The following is a 21,900-nucleotide window of genomic DNA, read 5'->3' on the forward strand; positions in this document are numbered from 1 at the left end:
TTTCACATAGTTTGCCCGTTTCTAGCTTGGGGCATTTCAGATATGTTGGAAGATGCCCAGAATTACCAGGCAGCTTGTTGTTGGCCATGTAATCTGCCCATATACTCTTGGGCATTTGTAGCCTAATAAATCTTGTCAAATAGCTTGTCAACAGCTATTCTAGATCTTCTCCTTTACTAAACCTTAATTTTTCATGAGCTGCAAATTTCAGATCTAGATCAAAGAGGCAGTGAGAACAAATCCAGAACTTCCATGGTAGCTATGAGTCATAGGCCTTGAATCGAACAATTATATCAACAGGAAAAGATGAGATAACCAGCTTTGGGGTCAGAATAGCTGGGCCTCACCTCACATGAGCTGCTTAGTTCTTGGGAAACTGGAAAGGAAGAAGAGACCTCTCAGTTTAAGCCATCCAGGCTCCACCCTATCCAATACTTTAATCAGAGCCATAAAATGAAGCTCTAAAACATGATTCTTCCCTATTTAATCAGCTGGTGTATGGCGCCTTTTCCCTTTTCCATAAATCTCTACTACTTCAAGCACAGAGGTTTTGCTCTGCAGGCACTAAACTTTCTCAAAGCACGAGACCAAAAATCATGAGATATTCCAATCATGCCTTCCTTCCTGTTTTCCCACCTCCTGGATTAAAAAAAGAAAACAAATAATGCAGGGTGCAGTATATTAACTGTTTAACAGGATAACACAATTGGAAGGTAACTTGGAGGTCTTCTAGTCCAATTTGCCACTCAGAATAGGTTTGCTGTTCCCTATCAGCTATTTTTTTCTCCCAATCAATTCCTATTTTATCAACTTTCCCCAAATATTGACTTGATGGTGAACATATTTTTGAGAGAAAGTAAAAAATGAGCAGGGGGACTTGATTCTCTAATATGGGATCAAAATAATTGTTTAATGCAAGGAGAACGCCAACCTCCCAACTTCAGGATTTGGCGAGAAGAAAACAATAGTGGAAAGAGAAAAAACTAGAGGTGAAGAAATACCAGTGCCAGACCTTATTAAGTTCCCTTTGAGATGTGGTGGGACAAATCAGGATTCATCTTTATCCATACTAGTCTCCCCCATTTTTCCACCTGTTTACTGTCCAAACCTGGTTTTGAAACTACAGTATAAAGACTATGAAATTTTGCCACCAGACATACAAACGCACACTAACATGATTACCAGCTACAGATGATGTCCCAGATGCTGTGTCCTCTGCACATCACTCACTTTCAGGCATCCCATGGGCCAAGCTCCATCTTCTCCTTCCTTTGGTCTCTGCTATGGTATTCCTGTATATGCTGTGACTTAAATCCAGAATGACTACGCACGGATTTCCCGTCCTGCTGGTCATTCACACACAGGAGGTGGGGCAGGAAAAGGAGATGGGGGTGGCTGGGCAGGAAATTGGCTTGGAGCAAGGCCTCTCCCAAGAACTGGGGAGAGCAAGAGAGCAGGGAAAGGGACAGACAGACCAACACTTGAACTAGCAGGGACTGGGTCAGGAAACCCCTTACAATATAACCAAGGTGGGGAGGAGATAAATTCTGACAATTAGAATAGGGGTGAGTTAATGCATTCTGTTGCAGTCATCAAATAGTGAGGCCCATTGATTTGACAATTCGGAGAGAAGGGAGCTATGGGAAAAATTTGGGTGGATTGTTTTCCTAAAACGGTTTGTATGTATGTAAACTGTAAAGACTGTATGTATGTAAACACAAGCACACACATGCATATTTCTCATTTTAGCATTCTCACAAGACCCCCAGCTGCAGGATCATTGTGGATCACAGGGTGGGAACCATTGGGCTATGTCACTTTGCCTACTCAGTTGACGTTTCCATTTGTTTTAAAAAGAATGTTTTAAGTGGCACGGCTAAAGTGACAGCAGAATCACAACTGGCAGACTGGCAGCCCTAGTGTATGAGGCTTCTGCACATCAAATAATTTCACTAATAGCCCAAGAGTTTGGTGACACAAGCACTCTATTATCAGCAAGTATGGCAGTGGCTACATTTCATCATGAACATACATATCTAAAACATGGGAGGTCTATGAGATGGTTCTTAAATGGTTGCTATAAATCCTACAAACTGATTACTAGTTTTATTATTTATTTTTATTTATTTATTAATTGAATTTTTATACCGCCCTTCTCCCGAAGGACTCAGGGTGGTTTACAGTTTACGGTTTATTAGAAGTTTAGGATGCAGATCTGTCATATATTATTTTAATTATATTTAAGCTCTGTTACAAAAAACCAGGAATATTTGTGTGATCACTGATACCCCAAATGAACTGTTTTCTCATACACACAGAAACATGGAAAGAATCCTAGTTAGGCCATGTAAATAAATGAGATTTCTTGGAAGAAATCCAATTTAGAGTCTCAGTCTCCCCTAAACGATAGATTTCCCACCTAAGCATTTAGCAGAATAATTGGCTCAAGCTTGCAGTGTTCACTTTCATACTTATTTTATGCAAATGTATTTTATTGTAACTGGTCATATTAGCACACATTCTGATAGCCTCGTACCTTGTAATGTAATATATTTAAAAATACATTTGTGTTATGTACTAAAGGCAATATATAAATATAGCATTCTTGTTACTGTTATTGGTAGCCAAAGATTTTATAGGTGAAATAGGTCACTTTGGATTTACGTGCCTGAGGATATTTTTTGTCTATGTCAGTCACAAAAACTTTGAACATTGGTTTGATGACCATCTTGGAAAGGCATGATTACAAACTAAAAAAAGAATTAGAATTAGATAAAAGAACAGAATAGGATCCTATTAAATTCAGTCAAAAGCCCATCCAAGTTATGTACACTGCTTCCCCTAGATATTCCAAGGCCCATCACAGAGTACAAGACAAAGAAATTGCATAGTGTACGTTCCACTCCTCAAGAAAGGAAACGAATTTAGCAGAAGGCAGCAAGACAGAGGAAGTAATTAGACACACCACTGGGTAATTTTAAAAAGCTGTAGTGCAGTTGAGATTGAGGCAGTGTTGAATCCCTTAAGAGCATCAACGAATATGGGGGAAAGTCTGATTCTTGTTCTGCTGCAGGATATAAACTGTTATGTGCGGGGTGGGGCGATAGATTTTCATATCACATAAGCTGAGAAAAGGGAACTATATTCTTCCCACAGTCTCTATTCCCATTAACATAATAATAATAATAATAATAATAATAATAATAATAACAACAACAACAACAACAACAACAACAACAACAACAACAACAACAACAAGAAGTTGGAAGGGACCTTGGAAGCCTTCTAGTCCAACCCCCTGCCCAGGCAGGAAACCCTACACCATCTCAGACAAATGGTTATCCAACATTTTCTTAAAAATTTCCAGTGTTGGAGCATTCACAACTTCTGCAGGCAAGTCGTTCCACTTATTAATTGTTCTAACTGTCAGGAAATTTCTCCTTAGTTCTAAGTTGCTTCTTTCCTTGATCAGTTTCCACCCATTGCTGCTTCTTCTACCCTCAGGTGCTTTGGAGAACAGTCCAACTCCCTCTTCTTTGTGGCAACCCCTGAGATATTGGAACACTGCTATCATGTCTCCCCTAGTCCTTCTTTTTATTAAACTAGACATATCCAGTTCCTGCAACCGTTCTTCATATATTTTAGCATCCAGTCTAATCATCTTTGTTGCTCTTCTCTACACTCTTTCTAGAGTCTCAGCATCTTTTTTACATCGCGGCGACCAAAACTGAATGCAGTATTCCAAGTGTGGCCTTACCAAGGCATTATAAAGTGGCACTAACACTTCACGTGATCTTGATTCTATCCCTCTGTTTATGCAGTCCAGAACTGTGTTGGCTTTTTTAGCAGCTGCTGCACACTGCTGGCTCATATCTAAATGGTTGTCCACTAGGACTCCAAGATCCCTCTCATAGGTACTACTATTGAGCAAAATACCACATATACGGTACCTGTGCATTTTGGTGTTTTTTTTTTGCCTTACTTTTTTCACTGTTGAATTTCATTTTGTTAGATAGCGCCCAATGTTCAAGTCTATCAAGATCTTTCTGTTACTTGAGCCTATCTTCTGGAGTGCTGGCTATTCCTGCCAGCTTGGTGTCATCTGCAAATTTGATGAGTTCCCCATCTATCCCCTTGTCCAAGTTATTGATGAAGATGTTGAAGAGTACTAGCCCCAAGGCTAGTAACTGTATGGAACTTAATGGAACTGTATAGTAACTTAATGGAAGTAACTGTCTAACTTTCAAAACACCATGGAAGAACAGGACATCTGCAAGCCTGTTTTAAATAATCATATTATCCTAATACAGGTAGTCCTCAACTTACGACACAATAGAGCCTACAATTTCTGTTGCTAAATGAAAAATTGAATTTTGCCCCATTTTACCAGCTTTCTTGCCATAGCTGTTAAGTGAATTACTGCAGTTATTAAGTTAGTAACATTAAGTGAATCCCCATTAACTTACTTGTAAGAACTGTTACAAAAGATGATCACGTGACCCTGGGACACTGCAACCATCATAAATGAGTCAGTTGCCAAGCATCCAAATTTTGATCACATGACTATGGGAATGCTGCAAAAAAATTGTGAGAAAGAAACAGGAAACTAACTTTGGCCACATCATATAAAGAGAACCTATATAAAATGTTTTATAGGTGGCACCTATCACCAGCTAGGCTAGCCAAAATGTATAAACTTTTGTCACCAAAATGCTGGAAATGTGATCACATACCGGACACCTATTACCACTTATGGTGGACATGTAGAAAAGCAAAAGAATATTGACAAAGGATCCAAATGTGGCTAGAAGAAATGACAGGACAGAAAGTGGAATTCAAACCAGAACTATTTCTATTAGGAATTATAAAATTATAGACCACTGCACACTAAAATAACTAGACACAAGAACAGTTTTTTCCTGAACGCCATCACTCTGCTAAATAAATAATTCTGTCAACACTGTCAAACTAGTTATTATAGTTTGCATTACATTTGCATTTCATAGTCTTCATTACTATTAATCTTCTCATCGTTCCTATCACTCATCTGCTACCACTTACGACTGCAATCTTGTTGCTGGTATCCTTACAATTTATATTGACTGTTTCCTAATATGATTTGATTATTTGTTCCCTATGACTATCATTAAGTATTGTACCTTATGATTCTTGACGAATGTATCTTTTCTTTTATGTACACTGAGAGCGTATGCACCGACAAATTCCTTGTGTGTCCAATCACACTTGGCCAATAAAGAATTCTATTCTGTTCTGTTCTGTTCTATTCTATTGAAGTTTAAGTAAAGGGTTAATATATTTAACACTACATATCATAAAAACAGCAAGAATAGTTTATGCCCAACAATGGAAGAGTGAAAACATACCGAAGGAATGGGAAATAATAATAAAAAAAGTACTTGAATGTGCTGAATGTGATAGACTGATGTTAGAACTGAAAAATAAAGAAGAGACAGAGATTTGGAATAAATTTTATTAATGGTTAGATTTAAGGAATAGAAGTCGGAACAGATAAGAACAAGGAGGTATAGATTGAAACAAGATGCAATAATATGTAATATAGTGTATATCTGTAAATATGTAAAAGAAGTTAAGTATGTATATAGAATTAGAAAGTAGTAATGCATATTGAAGAGCTAAGAAAGATAGGCAATATTTTGTATATGTTTATATTTTGTATGGCGGAGATTCCACCAAGATGGTTACACCATGTCCAACTTTTGTTTTAACAATAAAGGTTTTTTAAAAAAGACTTCCTCAATCAACTCAATGTTCAATGGATCATTCAGCCCATAGTTCCTCTTCTCAAAGGGTGGGGCACCAGGGCCAAGATTCCATTAGATTGCCCCCACTCAGCAAAAGTAACCACAAGGTAAGGAAAAGCAACAGGCACAGCCAGTGCTTGCATAACCCAAAGCAGAAAGTGTATGACTATTGGAGAAAGATCCTTGGCACAGAAATGACAGAGGGTGGGTGAGCATGTCTGTTTGGGGCCATGGAATAGCAGCTTCAGCAATGCTTACCGTCCATCCAATCTCGCATTTACATCAAGAGATTTCCCGCACCTGTTTCCTGAGCTATTATTCCAGAGGAGACTTGTTTTCCCTTTGCCACACTCCACTTCATAGGCAGAGGATGGGGTCGTCCTGGCAGGGTGTGTCAATACTTTCTCGACCCCAATTTTGATTTTGGGTGTGTGCTTGCTCAGTACGAGAGCATGCATTTCCCTTCCAACTATTTTCCTTAGCCAGTATGCTTGGGTGTGGGGAAAGGAGTGGTGTTTATGTCCTGGCTTCACACCTTTCCCGTTCGTTATCTCTTGTATATTTTGAGGTGTGGATCCAATATCTGCAAACAAAATCTTGTTTTAGAAAGCAAAAAACTTGGTGAGGCCATCTTGGATTTACATCTGAAGCCTTAGATTTTGTGATTCCTTATATGGTAAACTAAGCTGTAGTTTTTTCTGGCTTTTTGTTTAGGCATAAATCACCTGTTAAGATCTGGATCAAAACCAAGATGTGAGAGGCAAATTTAATCCTTTCTTGTATCATTTTTCCAATTAAAACTGTTAGGTTTGGGCAATAACGAGGCAGGAGACCACACGAGTGACAACAGCTCTTTAGTTTATTGTGACCCAGCAAAAGACCAACAGCAAAAACCCCTCTTTAAATACTATTTTGGCTAAGGCATCAGCCAATCAGCAACGTGCTTGTTCCCTCCCAAACTTCCCTCCTAAAGTTTAAATACATAACACTCTTCCCCTTCCAGAACGCATTGAGCCACTACTTTGCATGTTATTTTTTCACGTAGTCACGCAGGTAGACAGGGCGTCTCCTAACTCTTTCTGACCTGCGCAATTCATTCTCTGGGAGTGAGTCGAGCTGCTCGGAGGGACTGTTTGTTCCTCCCAGCTCCTCCTCTGGGCCCTCCGGCCCTGGATTATTTGCAGAGTCATCCCTGCAGTTTTCAGGAGGAACTGGTTGGCGTTGCTGGACTTCTTCGAGTCAGATAAGTCCTCCGATCACCGCGGGCTTAAGTTAGCTGTTGGTTCAAATATTGGGTAGTCAGGGTCTGGTTGCGCGGTTTCTGGTTTGTTTTGTACCCTTCTACGTAGTTGATCTATGTGGTGCCTCCATACTCTGCCATCCCCCAGGTCCACTATATATGATTTTGGGCCAGTTACCCCAGTGATTGTTCCTTTAAGCCATGCTGGGCCTTCACTATAGTTATGTGCCCACACTAAATCACCCTTTGTCATTTCCCTGGTTTTTTCGTGGATGCCTTGGTACTTGTCAGGGGAATATGTAGGGTTCAATCGATCTATGGGACACCTTAGTTTCCGATCCATTAATAGTTCGGATGGGCTGCGCCCTGTGGCTACACAGGGAGTCCTGTGTTGTACCGCTAGAAAGGTGTCGATTTTGGCTTGCCAATCACCGGGGGTGATTCTAGATAGCGCTTCCTTGGCACTCCGAATGAATCTTTCTGCAAGTCTGTTCGTCGCCGGGTGGAAAGGCGCCGAGAGGACATGTCGGATGCCCTCTTCTGCTAAGTACCCTTCGAATTGGGTAGCCGTGAATTGCGGGCCGTTGTCGGACACCAGAGTGTCCGGCAACCCGTGTGTTACAAAAAGGTGCCGCAACGTTGTAATTACAGCTTCGGCTGTTGTGGATTTCATGAGCAGAATTTCTAACCACTTTGAAAATGCGTCTACCACGATTAAAAAGGTTTGCCCATGGAATGGCCCAGCAAAATCTATATGGATCCTGGACGAAGGACCCTGGGGTTTCTCCCACTCTCTTATTGGGGCTGTTGGGGGTAGTGGCCTTGACTCTTGGCAGGCCTGGCATTTTCCTATCCTATCGCTAATATCTTTATCCATTTGTGGCCACCACACATACCTCCTCGCCAGGCTTTTCATCCTGACAATTCCCGGGTGCCCCTCATGTAACAGTTCCAACACATTTTCTCGCAGTTTCTCTGGAATAACCACTCTATCCCCCCATAACAGACAACCCCCTTGAACTGACAGCTCCGATCGTTTTTTTGTAAAGTCCTTGAAGCGATCTTCCGGTGTATTGGGCCATCCCCTCTGTACCCAACCGATTACAGTCCTTATAGTAACGTCTCTGTAAGATGCCCTAGTCACTTCCTTAGAAGTGACCGGGCCAGAGTCTAGAGAGTCAATTAGTAGGATGGGTGTCCCTGGGGTTGGGTCTTCGATCGTCTCTGGTAAGGGGCATCTACTCAAAGCGTCTGCGTGTCCTAAGTCCTTTCCTGGACGATGGGACAATTTGTACGATACGCTGCCAGGAAGATAGTCCAACGGGTCATTCTGGGTGATAATGCAACCGGAGTTGGACGGTCCCCCGCCAGAAGTCCCAATAGTGGTCTGTGGTCTGTTACTATTTCGAAATGTCGCCCAAATAGGTATTCGTGGAATTTTTTAACTCCCGAAACTATGGCTAGGGCCTCTCTATCTAGCTGACTGTAGTTTCTTTCTGCTGCTAACATTGTACAGGAAAAATATGCGATGGGGGCTTCCGATCCGTTCGGTAACCTATGGCTGAGGACAGCCCCTACCCCGTAGGGTGACGCATCGCAGACTAGCACTAGTGGCAATGTCCCATTGTATTGGATTAGCAGGCTATCACTGGACAATAGGTTCTTAACACCCTCGAATGCCCTAGCCTCAGCCTTGCCCCACGACCAAACAGTCTTTTTTGCTAATAGCTTGTGCAGCGGCTCTGCTACTGTTGCCTTATTTCGCAAGAAGACCGCGTAGAAATTCACAAGCCCCAAAAATGCCTGTAACTCAGCCTTATTTTTGGGAGCTGGAGCCTTCCTGATGGCTCGCACTTTGCTCTCCGTGGGGTGGATTCCTTCTCTGTCTATTTGGTAACCCAAGAATTCTACAGACTCAACTCCTATCTGGCATTTGTTGAGCGTGACCTTAAGTCCAGCAGACCTGAAAATGCCCAAGACTTTCCGTAGTTTGGCCCCTAACTCAACTAGGTTCTCTGCTGAAACTAGTACGTCGTCAAAATATGGCACAACCCCCGGTATTCCCTGTAATAGGCATTCCATTAGATTTTGGAACAACCCTGGGGCTACGCTGACTCCAAACTGGAGTCGAGTGCATTTGAATGCACCTCGATGCGTTACGATCGTTTGCGCCTCGGCTGTGTCATCGTCTACGGGCAGTTGTTGGTAGGCTTGGGCTAAATCGAGTTTGGCGAAGAGCTGCCCTTGTCCCAATGACTGCAACAGATGTTGCACTACTGGAATGGGGTATGCGCTCTTTTGCAATGCTTTGTTAAGCGTTGCCTTGTAGTCAGCGCAAATCCGGACCGATCCGTCCGGCTTGACTGGAATTACAATTGGTGTCTCCCATTTGGCATGGTCGACAGGGAGTAGTATTCCCTGGTTTACTAGTTTGTCTAACTCCCGGTCAATCTTGGGCTTAAGGGCAAAGGGGACCCTCCTAGCCTTTAACCTAATGGGAGCCACCTGGGGATCTAAGTTAAACTAAATAGGGGTCCCCACGTACTTGCCCAGGCAGTCCTGGAAGACGTCCTCGAACTCTTTCAGCAGTTCATCCTTTAGGGTGACTCCATTTCTGTGAACCCCGGTCACTTCCATCCCCAGGGCTCTGAACCAGTCCAGGCCTAGCAAGCTTGGAAGGTCTCCATCTACGATGGTGATCGGTAGAGTTTTCTTAAAATTTCCGTATCTCACTTTGATGGACGTGACTCCTCAAACAGGGATCCGGTTTCCCTGGTAGTCTTGCACTCTCAGCTTTTGGGTTTGCAGTTGGCGTCTCGCGACCTCTGGCAGGTTCCTCGCGACGGTGTCCCAGGATATGATCGTGATCGACGATCCGGTGTCCACCTCCATTTTACACGGCACTCCTTCGATGTGCGTTTGTGTAAATATCTTCTTTTTGATTCGCGTTGATGCGTGACCCACTCGTACAGTTGTTTGGTTCAATTTCGTGCCTCTTTTGGAAGAGCCAATCCCTGGCCGTTTCGTCGGTCCAGCGCTCTGCTGATTGGCCGGTTTGAATTTTAGGCGGGACGGTTGAGGGGTTTGGCAGGCCTGTGCGATGTGCCCTTTCTTTTCACACCGCCGGCAAATTGCGTTCTTGAATCTGCAATTTTGTCATCGGTGTTGGCCTCCGCAGCTCATGCACTCGTCCCGGTCACCTCTCTCTGCCCGTCCGGTATGGAAGACCTCTTCTTCTTCCTCTTCCTCGGATTCAGCCTCGACGACTTCGCTGTGGACTGGCGTTGCTTTCGTGCCGGTGTTCGATGTGTTCTGTTTCTGTAGGGTTTCCGCCGCTTTGGTGGACATTTCATGTGCCCTTGCCTCATCCAGGGCCAGGGCCAGGGTTAAGTTGCTTTTGGACAGCAACCTCCTCTGTAAACGAATGTCCCGGACCCCACATATGAGTTGTTCCAGTAGGGAGTCATCCAAATCCCGGTACTTACAGTGGTTTGCGGCTTTCCTTAATGCGGCCATGTGCACGCTTATTGATTCACCCTCTCGCTGAACTCACTGTCTTAGCTCGAAACGCTGAACAAACTTCGACGGCACCAGAGTGTAGTGCGCCTTCAGTGTTGTCTGCAGTGTTTGCCATGGCACCGACTGTACCGGCGTTGGTTCCAACAGCGATTCGGCGGTATCGAAAACCTCCGGTCCGCAGTGACTTAGGAAGTAAGCTCGCTTCCGATTGTCCGAGACTCCCTGTAGTTCGTTTGCTTCGAGGAAACACTCGAAACGAGCCATGTACGACCCCCATTTCTCTTTGGCCGGGTCAAATGGCGCTGGCGGTGTATAGCTGGACATGGCTATGTGACTGCTTCTGATACCGGCTGGGTTTTCCGAATCCGTGCTCCTTCAGCTCTTTTCCTGGTCTCGTTGCCTCAGTATCCCACCTTCGTTGCCAATGTTAGGTTTGGGCAATAACGAGGCAGGAGACCACACGAGTGACAACAGCTCTTTAGTTTATTGTGACCCAGCAAAACCAACAGCAAAAACCCCTCTTTAAATACTATTTTGGCTGAGGCATCAGCCAATCAGCAACGTGCTTGTTCCTGCCCAAACTTCCCTCCTAAAGTTTAAATACATAACAAAAACCACCAACTGATTCTGAAGCAGCTATCCACAACTATGTTTTCATATAAATTGGACTACAGCTCCAGTTGCTCAAGATAATAGGAAGGTTGTTATGATAGCCCAAAACAGCTAAGAAGCAGAGGGAAAATGGGTCTTGAATAAACTATTGAGAAAATATACTAATACAGGTTTCCTCAGAAAACTTACATGTTGTGATTGATTTAAAATTTTGGAGAGAAAATGATTTCTTCAGAGGTAGCATGAACAAGTAGAACAAGATATAGCCTAAAAGATAGATAAATTTGAATATAGTGGGAGAAACAAAGTTTCATATATAAGAATCTGGGGAGAAAAGCATTTAAAAATACCTAAACATTTCAGTTGTTAAAATGTTGTTTATTGGGAATTACTGTTCTGTTTGGTTTTTTTAAAACAATATTAAAACTATTTGCATTTTGATTTGTTTTAGTGGGGTGAAGATTCAGAGATCTGCTGAGGTAACTAATCGTTGAATTGGAACTAGACGAAAATATACTTGCTGTTGTACTTCCCAGGCTATCTTCATGAAGGCAACGGAAGATAGATCTTTATATCTTGCCAGGAAAAGTTCCCAGTTTACGTTGCTCATCCCACTGAGTAACCTGAAGGGTAAATAAGAACCTTAAGGAGGCTTAGGCAGACACACGATATTGTGCTTCTTGGAACAATAACAACAAAACTAGCAATATTCCTTTCTATGACATTGAAGATCTCAAAATGGCATCTTTTTATTCTTCATGTCTTGCAGATGGTGCTTGCTTTCAACTCTCAAATTCCTAGACAGCAAACTCAGCAGTACAGGTAGTCCGAAACCATTCTTTTAGTGATCAAAATTACAACGGCATTGAAAAACATGAATTATATCCAGTCCTTGAATTTATGACTATGGCAGCATCCCCATCTTCACATAATCAAAATTCCGGCAACTGAATTTTGCTTGGCAACTGGCATGTATTTATGACAGTTGCAGTATGCAACTGTCACTGGGGGTATGTGATTGCCATTTGTGACCTTCCCAGCTGGGTTCCGACAAGCAAAGACAATGGAGGAAGCAGGATTCAATTAACAATGGCATGATTCATTTAATAACTGCAGTGATTCACCCAACTGTGGCAAAAAGATTATGAAACTGGGTGCAACTCATTTAACAACTAACTTGGTTAGCAACAGAAATTCTCGTCCCAATTGTGATCAGATATCCAGGCCTACCTGTATTTGTAGACTAAATTATTCAGGGTTTACTGAATTAGGGAATGTCGATCAAAGCAGTTTGCTATTATCTGTCCATTAATGATTATCTAATATCTTCTGTCTGGTGAGTCTTCAAAACAAAAAGATTGATACAACCAGTGTTTGAAGAAATATTGTAAACAGGGATCACGTCCATGAATTATATATAGCAAATGGACTCAGTGGTGGGATTCAGCCAGTTTGCACCACTTCGGGAGAACCAGTTGTTAACTTTCTGAGCAGTTTGGCAAACTGGTTGTTGGAAGAAATCATTAGGGCAGAGAACCGGTTGTTAAATTATTTGAATCCTACCACTGAATGGACTTGATTCACATTTACAGCCTTTTCACAGTAGCAATGTGAACCTTGATGAAATCCAGACCTTGCTTGCTGAAAAAAGAGCTGCTGACTGATGCATTGCTATCCTGTGTGTTTGAAAACTAGCTGGTGTTGTGTGGTTTGGGGGAAAAAAGTAGGACAAGTCCTTTACAATCATGGCTAAGATAAGGCCACATCATAGGCTCTCCTGTTACACTATAATTAACTAATAAAGGTAGATTGGTTGGTCTGAAGCATTGGTGGGTACCACTTTAAAAATATTTATTAGGTTGAAGACCAGTTTACTATTAGAAGTTTCATGGATATTACACATATGTTTAAGTAGTAACAAACCTATGATAAATAATCAAGACTTTTCAGAACAAGGCCATGTTCATAGATATAGAAAAATGGTATGGGATAAATCCAGTTATAACTTTTTTTTGAAAGGGATGAACAAGTTATAAGACTTTCCAGAAAGTACACATTTTGCCCAAGTTCTAACTGAAATGATCCATCACTCCAAAAAAGAAGGAAGAAAGGCACTGATTCTGTAGGAAAAAAAGATAATGATTGGTTTTTTTTCCCCTTCCATAGCTGCTGTTTCTACTTACCCAACTGCTAGGACACAAGGATTTGAAAACCTTATGGTACCATTCACACTTCTTCACATCCTTGCCTTTGCTTTTCATAATATTCAGACAACGGTAATAATCTGTAAGGACAGAGAAGAAGCTGATATCTTCTGATAATTGTTCAACTCTTGAACTAGAAATGGGAAATTCACATTAGAATTTTTTTTTTTCATTTTGATGTTTATTAGGATCAATGTCTCTCAGGCTAACTACAAGTTTCTTATGAGAATAAGGTGATGGTAGTGTAGCTAAATGCAAGAAATAAATAGTGTCATCCATTGTGCTTATTCACAGTTTAATATATAGGTAAATTGTAACAGGTGCATTGTGCAACATATGGAACTGGGTTCTTTGTAAATACAGTACTGTAAATTGTTGAGCTCTAAAGAAACACATTCAGTCAAATATTCCAACCTGCATCTGAAACAAAGCACAATTTCTTCTTTAATTCCTTGGCTATAAAGTTGTCAGAAGTAAGTTCCACTAAGTACAGTGATAAGATTATTCCAGTTAGTAGTCTGTTTTTTGCTAGGTACATAGAGCAAATCCCTGCAGCACTTGTGTTCCATTATCTGTATTTAAAATATGGTATCAGAATGACAAACTGGACAGGCCAAGAAGACAATCAAACTTACTTTATATGCCTGCATGGCTCAGAAGCTGTTCAGCAAAAATTATCCTAACCCTTATGGCCACATCTTGTCTTTTACCTACCCATGTAATTCTGGTAGCAGTTACGAGTCTGGTTGGTGAATGGAAAGCGAGGATCAAAAGGAGCTGTAAAAGGGACTTTTCTTTTCTTGGTGTCTAGTGTAGCAGCTGAAACAGTCTGCATTTCTGGGAAAGTTAAAAGGAGAGAAAGAGCAGGAGAGTAAATGTGTATTGAAATATAGAGGAATCAAACTGATATGCTGCTGCTTATCCTTTCTCAGAACAAATCAATTTCTCAAAGAGAAATCAAATTTCCAAAGAAGTCCTCATTTCAGAGATTTGGGTAACTAATCTAATTATTCATTGCTACTGAGAAAAAGTATTGTAACAATTCCAGTGATTCTTATTCCCTTTGTAGACAGCTGAGAGTTTCTGGCTCAGAAATATCTTCTCATTGATTTCTCTTCTCTAAGGATTTGAAAGTTAATAACATCTAATTCTTATCCATACATAGTCTTCAACCAAATTCAGTTTGGGATTTTAGCCTAGTAGTTTCCTTCTCTTCCAAATTACTTCTTTCAAATCCCTGCTACTGAAATTTCTCTTCATTTCTAACTTGGACAGTTTTCCTTTCTATATATTTCTAATTTGACATGGCTTCACCTCATCATTAATTCCCAACCCAGTTCATGGTAGCCAGTCCCAACTACTGCAAGCCAACTTTTTTGAACTGGAATCCAGTCCCCACTTCTCACAACCCTGCTGTTCCTAACATCTCTAACTCAACATACATCATTGGCAGTTGCAGAGCTCCCTAACGGTTCATTTATCTGGGGATAAATTCTTCATTCTGATTTTTCCTTTCCTTTCAGAATAATTTTTGGCAAATTAAATGTAAGAACAAACAAAGAGGATGAAATCAGTTGGGAGATAAAGCACATGAAGGGACCCTTAACCACTGTCTCTGTCTAAATTTCCCTCCTCAAGGGAGGAATTATAGAGCTTCCTGTATTGTCAAGAATTTCTAATTAAAAAATTGATATGCAAACATATGTAAACATGAAATTCCAGAGTGTTTTGGCCATGGATGCTCTGCTGCTTTGTCACAGATCATTTTAATTTTTCCCTGTAGAGCCCAAGTCAGATTGATCTCCTGACCTAGCCAATAATGGTTGATCACAGAAATAGCTCAATAGCATTGATCTCAGAGCTGATTATTACTTGGATAAGAGACCATCACAAAACCTTATAGCTCTAGATTAGATTATGAACCCAACATAGTGTCTACAAGGATTCATTGTTTAAATGCGATCTTATCTCTACCCCTCAGTGTGACTGTGTTGCTCCTCGACAAAATATCCATCACATTGTGTCTGAATGTCCATCAAGAGTTTACACCAGCCCAATGTCTGATTTTTTCAGCAGACCACTCTGTCCTTGAATGGCTGGATGGACTGGACATTAACATTTGAACTACTATAAGTCCATGTATTTACCATACACATATAAAGACTGTGAAGACCCCCTTCCCCCTCCCAAAATTACAGAATATGGGAATGGCAAATCAGGTCCATTTTGTTGCCAAGATTGTGACGTGAAGATGGCTTTGCTTCTTTTTCTGTACAGAACTGCGCACTCCCTCTTCTGGCAATATTTCAATTAATATCACTCTGGATGGAATATTTTTCTCTACTTCCTAATCTGCTTTTTTCCACCTCCAGTTAAAAATATCAGAAAAAACTTCTCTCTCTCCTCCCAATACTCTTATTAATTTATTGTATCAGATTGCTATGGTGACTTCTAGACCTGAGAGAGAAAAAGTGAAGCAGTATTTATTTGGTCTGACTCAGGAGCTAGAAGCTGGTAGGCCTCATCTCAGCTGTAGCCTCAACCCAATTTGAAAAGCTCCCTGACCTTAACCCATTACTTGGCAGCCTTGATTCAAAAAGAATCATGTCAAATATTTAACAGCAGATTAGATGGAGCTCCTTCCATGGGTTCCTTCGGTCCTCTTCAATTTTGCTTGTTCCTATTCTGAAACATTATCTCTGACCAAAAGCAAGCCCTTGTCAAAAATACAGGATGGTTATTTTGGAGGGAACAAAATTCTGAGGGAAACAGGCACAGATGATACATAAATAAATGCTACATAAATAAATCACTCTCAGTGTGCCAAATGAATGCCCTGCCTCATCCAGACTTTTAGGGGGGAAGTTGGGGGGAATTCCTTCTGGGGCCAATCCTTAGGTAAGACCCTTGGGATACCATGGTGCAAAGTAAGCTAGCTACCTTTTTTCTAGAAAATGTATAAGGGTTTATCCTCACTTCTTCCCACCCCAGTTAAATTAGGAACAACTGCCAGAATTTCAGGGACTGGCAGAATATTTATATAAAAAACAGACCAATCAGATGTGTGGTTACTGCTCTGCTGTCTAATGATTGGCTGGAGGCATAGAATCTTCTGGAAGCAGCATGGAAGGAGGAGTGAGTGGGATTCCTAACTGAAGCAGGAGTAACAAAATGGCTCCTTTTCACAAGATGGTGGAAACAAACTGGTCAAGTAGCACCGAGAAATCCTTTTTTTGGTAGACAGTTCCAGCTCTGGAAATTTGTATTCTAATTGGTTTTAGTGCATGTATGCAGATACTCCTCGCTTAATGACAGTTGCTTAGCAACTGTTTTAAAGTTATTATCTGGACCTCCCCAGAGCTACTTTACATACACACACTCCTATGATCATATTTATATCCATTTGCAGCGTCCTACAATCTTGTGACTGTGATTTTTGGCATTTTTATTTCTGGTTTCTGGCAAAAAAACCCCATCCTCTTGCTTAGCTATGACAATTCTGGTCCCAATTGCCAATGGAACCCAAGAGCTACTTATAATTAATTTCAAAACGCTGGAAAATTTCTCACAGTTGTCTTTCAAACAATCTAGCAATAGGGGACTAAAAGCCCCACAACACAATGGTAGCTGCCTCACTTTGTGAGTCAAATTCAATTGTGCCTGGCTCAACGGCATCTGTGGATCAATTTCTGGATTCTGTATGTCACATTTGAATTGAGTTCTGATTACTATTTTGAATTCTGGGAAGCAGGGAAGAAAAAAAAATGCATAAAATCCTAAACTTTGAAAGCCATTTAGAATAGAATAGAATAGAATAGAATAGAATAGAATAGAATAGAATAGAATAGAATAGAATTTTTTATTGGCCAAGTGTGATTGGACACACAAGGAATTTGTCTTGGTGCATATGCTCTCAGACCAATTTCCTACTTAGGTAGGAATCCAAATTAAAGCATTTCTAGTTGTCTAGCCTCTGCTTGAACGTATCCAATGAAAAGGAGTTAATTACTTCTTGGAGTAATTGGTTCTGCTGCTATACCTGTACTCAGAATGTCATGGGGTTCTTTGGGACTCTGCTGAATGAAGATGTATTGTGCCCACAGCATTCTTGTAATCTACTAATACATTGCTTATTTAAAAATATTTATTAAAATATTCTTATTGGCATACTTATTTGATTTGCTAGGCAACAAAGATTAAAACTGGGTGTAAATGTGCTATAGATAGCATCAACATGGGGTATTTTCTGAGTCTTATGCACGGTGTGACAAGAGTAGGGAAGTAAAACACATTTTTTGTTTATGATATTTCTGCCCTGCCTTCTACTTTTTTAAAGCTCTCAAGACAGCTTGCAAAGCAAATACAACTACATCTCTAAAACATAGAGGTTAACAATATTTTTAGGCATTTTGTAAGAATAACATTTTTAAAAAGGCCATTTTTTGCAACATCATCACTCTAGAGATTTCAACCATCCCTGAGACCTCACACATTCAAGCGTGAACTTTTGTTAGAAGTGATGTTATAAGCAATTCTTTGATTTTTTAAAAAAAGAAGTCTTAAATATTTTTATTCATGTTCACCATATCACCCAGAATCAAAATCAACAGGAGCTGCAAAAAAGTGCAATTGTTTTCATTTTCTTCTTGACTAATTTTTTTTAAGAACTTCAACAAAGATGTAATAAAGGTTCTTGTTATAAAAATAGACACTAGATAGACACACATGCACACAAACATACAAAATCAATACTTTTTTTTAACTCTGTCACCGGATTGGACAAAGTAAATCTCTTTCCTTATCAAGTTTTTCTTCTAACCATTTTAAAAGCAGGACAATTTCTTTGCAAAGATTTCCACATTCTTATTCTAATCCAGCAAAATTTGCCATTCAGAAGAGGCATAATTTTTGTCCAATTTGAGATTACAATCCTTTAATTTTTAGGGGTTGGGGCAGAGGTGAGTTTCAGCTGGTTCGGAACGGTTCAGGCAAACTGGTTGTTAAGATTCTGCACAATTTAGTGAACTGGCAAATCCCACCGCTGGGTGGCACCGCACACCTTACCCCATCCCACCCTATATCGTCCTCGAGGCGCCTCACTTGTGGGGTGCCTCAGGGGTCGATTCTCTCGCCTACCCTGTTCAACATCTATATGAAGCCGCTGGGCGAGGTCATCAGTGGTTTCGGGGTGAGTTATCATCTGTACGCTGATGATACTCAGCTGTACTTTTCCACCCCGGATCACCCCAACGAAGCGGTCGAAGTGCTGTCCCGGTGCCTGGAAGCCGTACGGGTCTGGATGGGGAGAAACAGACTCAAGCTCAATCCCTCCAAGATGGAGTGGCTGTGGATGCTGGCACCCCGGTACAGTCAGCTGCATCCGCAGCTGACTGTTGGGGGCGAGTTAGTGGCCCCAAAGGAGGTGGTTCGCAACTTGGGTGTCCTCCTGGATGGACGGCTGTCCTTTGATGAACATCTGGCGGCCGTCTCCAGGAGGGCCTTTTACCAAGTTTGCTTGGTCCGCCAGTTGCGTCCCTTCCTTGACCGGGATGCCTTATGCACAGTCACTCACGCTCTGGTTATGTCTAGGTTGGATTACTGCAATGTTCTCTACATGGGGCTGCCCTTGAGGTGCACCTGGAGGCTACAGTTAGTCCAGAATGCGGCTGCGCGAGTAGTAATGGGAGCCGTTCGTGGCTCCCACGTAACATCACTGCTCCGTAGTCTGCACTGGCTTCCTGTGGTTTTTCGGGTGCGCTTCAAGATTTTGGTTACCATCTTTAAAGCGCTCCATGGCTTAGGACCCGGGTACTTACGAGACCGCCTGCTGTTACCCTTTGCCTCCCACCGACCCGTACGCTCTCACAGAGAGGGTCTCCTCAGGGTGCCGTCCGCCAAACAGTAGGGCCTTCTCTATGGGGGCAGCGATGCTCTGGAACGAACTTCCCCCTGGCCTACGTCAAGTGCCTGATCTTCGGACCTTCCGTCGTGAGCTAAAAACACATTTATTCATTCAAGCGGGACTGGCATAATAGTGTTGAATTTTAATTTGGGGTTTTGTTAATATTTTTAAAATTTAAATCTAAATTTTTAATTATCAGCCTTTTATAATCTGCTATGTTTTAAATGTTGGTTTTAATTGTATATATCTTGTGTTTTATTTTTGGCTGTACACCGCCCTGAGTCCTTTGGGAGAAGGGCGGTATAAAAATTTAATAAATAAATAAATAAATAAATAAATAAATAAATAAATAAATAAATATTGCCTTGCCCACCTTGGCCGGTGGCTAGAGTCACACCCGCGCCCTTTGCCTCAGGTTGGGGGATGCACCAGTCTCTAGTTTTGGCTTTCCCTGGAACCTCCGCTCACATGCCACTCACTCGCCCTTCGCCTCGAGTTGGGGGACGTGCCAGTCCCTGGCTCTGGCCTTCCCCAGTGCGTACACCCACTCACATGCCAGGCCGCCACTGTGAGAATGGTGTGAGCCCCATGGGCTAGAAGGTAAGGCTGATGGTGGGGAAGGAAGATCCGCTCCAGGCTTGCTGTGCTCAGCCGAACGACCACCTTGGTGAGGGGAGACACATATTGTGAGGCTCGGCTGCCTTTCGGCACAGCTTCAGCTTCTGCGGCACCTTCCGGGTAGGAGGCCTGAGAGAAAATGCCTCCCCCGAGGGCCGTCCACTTGCTCATCCATCAGCTGGGCTGGCCTGAAAGCGTTATGTCCCCTTCTTGTGGGCTGGATGTGGCACCCGAGGTGGAGCAGAGGTCGAGCAGGCGGCAGCTCAGAACAGGGCCCGAAAGGTAGCCGAGCCTTGCCAAAAAGCTTGCAGCCACCACCTCTTTCCCGGCACAAGAGGCCTATAGTCGCTGCTCTTTGCCGCTGCAAGACACCTCCAGCCACCACTGTCAGTTCAATTCCAGCCAGCAAAGAAGTGGCTGCTGCAGGCCCTTTGAGCCAACAAAGAGCGGTGGCTGCAGGCTTCTCACAGTGAAAAAGACCAGCAGCTGCAGGCTTATCGTGCAAAAAAAGAGATGGTGGCTGCAGGCCAGTGTTTCGGAGCAGGGTCGTGTGCCTAGCTGCACCAATAAAGGCCGGAAATAGCCTCCCATCATTTCCTGCTGCAAAAACCTTTTTAAAAACCCTGTCGGGCAGCCAGATCCAGCAAGAGATGAGGCATCGGAGAATCACCATTGCTGTTGCTGCACAAAGATAAGTCTAAGGCTCCGGCCACCGCCGCTTTGGCCTAACTGCACTGCCCCACCTTGCTGTGAGTGACATTGAGTTGGCCATGTCCACTCAGTCACATGACCCCCCCCCACACACACACACAGCCATGCCCATCCGGTCTTTAGGATGAACTGGTTGTTAAATTGGTTGGCTCCCACCACTGCGCTGGGGTAAGTGGAGAAAGATTTTCTTTAAACAGTACAGGGTTCACTGTTGGAAGTCCTAAAGAAAGAGAGAGATTCAATTTAAATCTCATACATTCTTCTTCTTTTCTAGGCCAGGCCTTCTAAAAGATGCCTATAGCCTTAGGCTGTATGGCTGCATACACAACTGCAGGATAAATCTTGATGCAATTATCAGGAATTTGGTTTAGATATAAATTCTTTAGATTCTTCCCCACAATTTAATGCTAGGTGCTTAATTTTTTCTCTATTCCAGTCCAAACTACTTGTCCCAGTGTTATTTTTTCCCTAAACATCTTTCACCTTCTGTTCAAAAGTATTTCAGGTAGTTCTCACTTAGCAAATAACTTGTTTAATGACCATTCACAGTTATGATGGTGATGAAATAGTAATTTTACAACTAGTCCTCACATTTATGACCTTTTTGGTTCGTAAAAGAAAGTAAAACTGAGGTAAGATCATAAACACCATTGCAGTTTCATTTAATGACTGCTTCACTTAACATCAAAGTTGGCAGTACCAGATGAGGACTATCTGTACTCTCCACATTCACAGAGACCTGAGAAGTTCAGCCCTTCCATTAAAAAAAAGAATATTTGTAAGATAGGAGAAAATACAATTGTCATTCTTGCTAATAATTTCTGTGATTAATATCTGCTTTAATAGCTGATGTACCATTTAAACAATGGCAGAAAGATATATCTAAATTTGTGTCATGGGGGAAAACCTGAGTTAAATAGAATAGAATAGAATTTTTATTGGCCAAGTGTGATTGGACACACAAGGAATTTGTCTTGGTGCATATGCTCTCAGTGTACATAAAAGAAAAGATACGTTCATCAAGGTACAACATTTACAACACAATTGATGGTCAATATATCAATATAAATCATAAGGATTGCCAGCAACAAGTTATAGTCATACAGTCATAAGTGGAAAGAGATTGGTGATGGGAACTATGAAACGATTAATAGTAGTGCAGATTCAGTAAATAGTCTGACAGTGTTGAGGGAATTATTTGTTTAGCAGAGTGATGGCCTTCCGGAAAAAACTGTTCTTGTGTCTAGTTGTTCTGGTGTGCAGTGCTCTATAGCGTCGTTTTGAGGGTAGGAGTTGAAACAGTTTATGTCC

At 41.8% G+C, this 21,900-nt stretch overlaps 2 protein-coding genes across 7 annotated transcripts in view; both read right to left on the bottom strand.

Moving 5' to 3' along the window:
* The window catches only part of RASIP1 (Ras interacting protein 1), a 31,543-nt gene extending 30,226 nt beyond the window's left edge, over window positions 1–1,317 (bottom strand). For 3 of the 6 annotated variants that reach the window (XR_009154962.1, XM_058181621.1, XM_058181616.1), the window contains exon 1: window positions 1,183–1,308. The gene's annotated coding sequence lies outside the window, so the exon portion shown is untranslated. Of the gene's footprint in view, window positions 1–1,168 lie in introns of all 6 variants that reach the window. The other 3 variants (XM_058181620.1, XM_058181618.1, XM_058181619.1) reach the window with 3 other exon arrangements.
* A 10,406-nt stretch (window positions 1,318–11,723) lies between these two features.
* On the bottom strand, window positions 11,724–20,049 carry LOC131198075 (uncharacterized). Its single transcript, XM_058182586.1, has 4 exons — window positions 19,809–20,049; window positions 14,073–14,195; window positions 13,338–13,438; window positions 11,724–11,777 (listed from the first exon to the last, which is right to left on the bottom strand). Exons 1-4 carry the CDS (start codon window positions 20,047–20,049, stop codon window positions 11,724–11,726), a joined length of 519 nt encoding a protein of 172 aa, XP_058038569.1.
* Between the last annotated feature and the right edge of the window lie 1,851 nt (window positions 20,050–21,900).

The sequence above is a fragment of the Ahaetulla prasina genome, chromosome 4 (genome assembly GCF_028640845.1).
Source record: "Ahaetulla prasina isolate Xishuangbanna chromosome 4, ASM2864084v1, whole genome shotgun sequence".
NCBI lineage: Eukaryota > Metazoa > Chordata > Lepidosauria > Squamata > Colubridae > Ahaetulla > Ahaetulla prasina.

Coding starts and splice junctions, on each gene's coding strand:
- LOC131198075 (XM_058182586.1), bottom strand. CDS start 20,049: ATGAGCAAGTGGACGGCCCTCGGGGGAGGCATTTTCTCTCAGGCCTCC. Junction 14,196..19,808: donor AGTGGCGGCCTGGCATGTGA/GTGGGTGTACGC, acceptor TAACTTTCCCAG/AAATGCAGACTGTTTCAGCT. Junction 13,439..14,072: donor CTGCTACCAGAATTACATGG/GTAGGTAAAAGA, acceptor CTGTCCTTACAG/ATTATTACCGTTGTCTGAAT.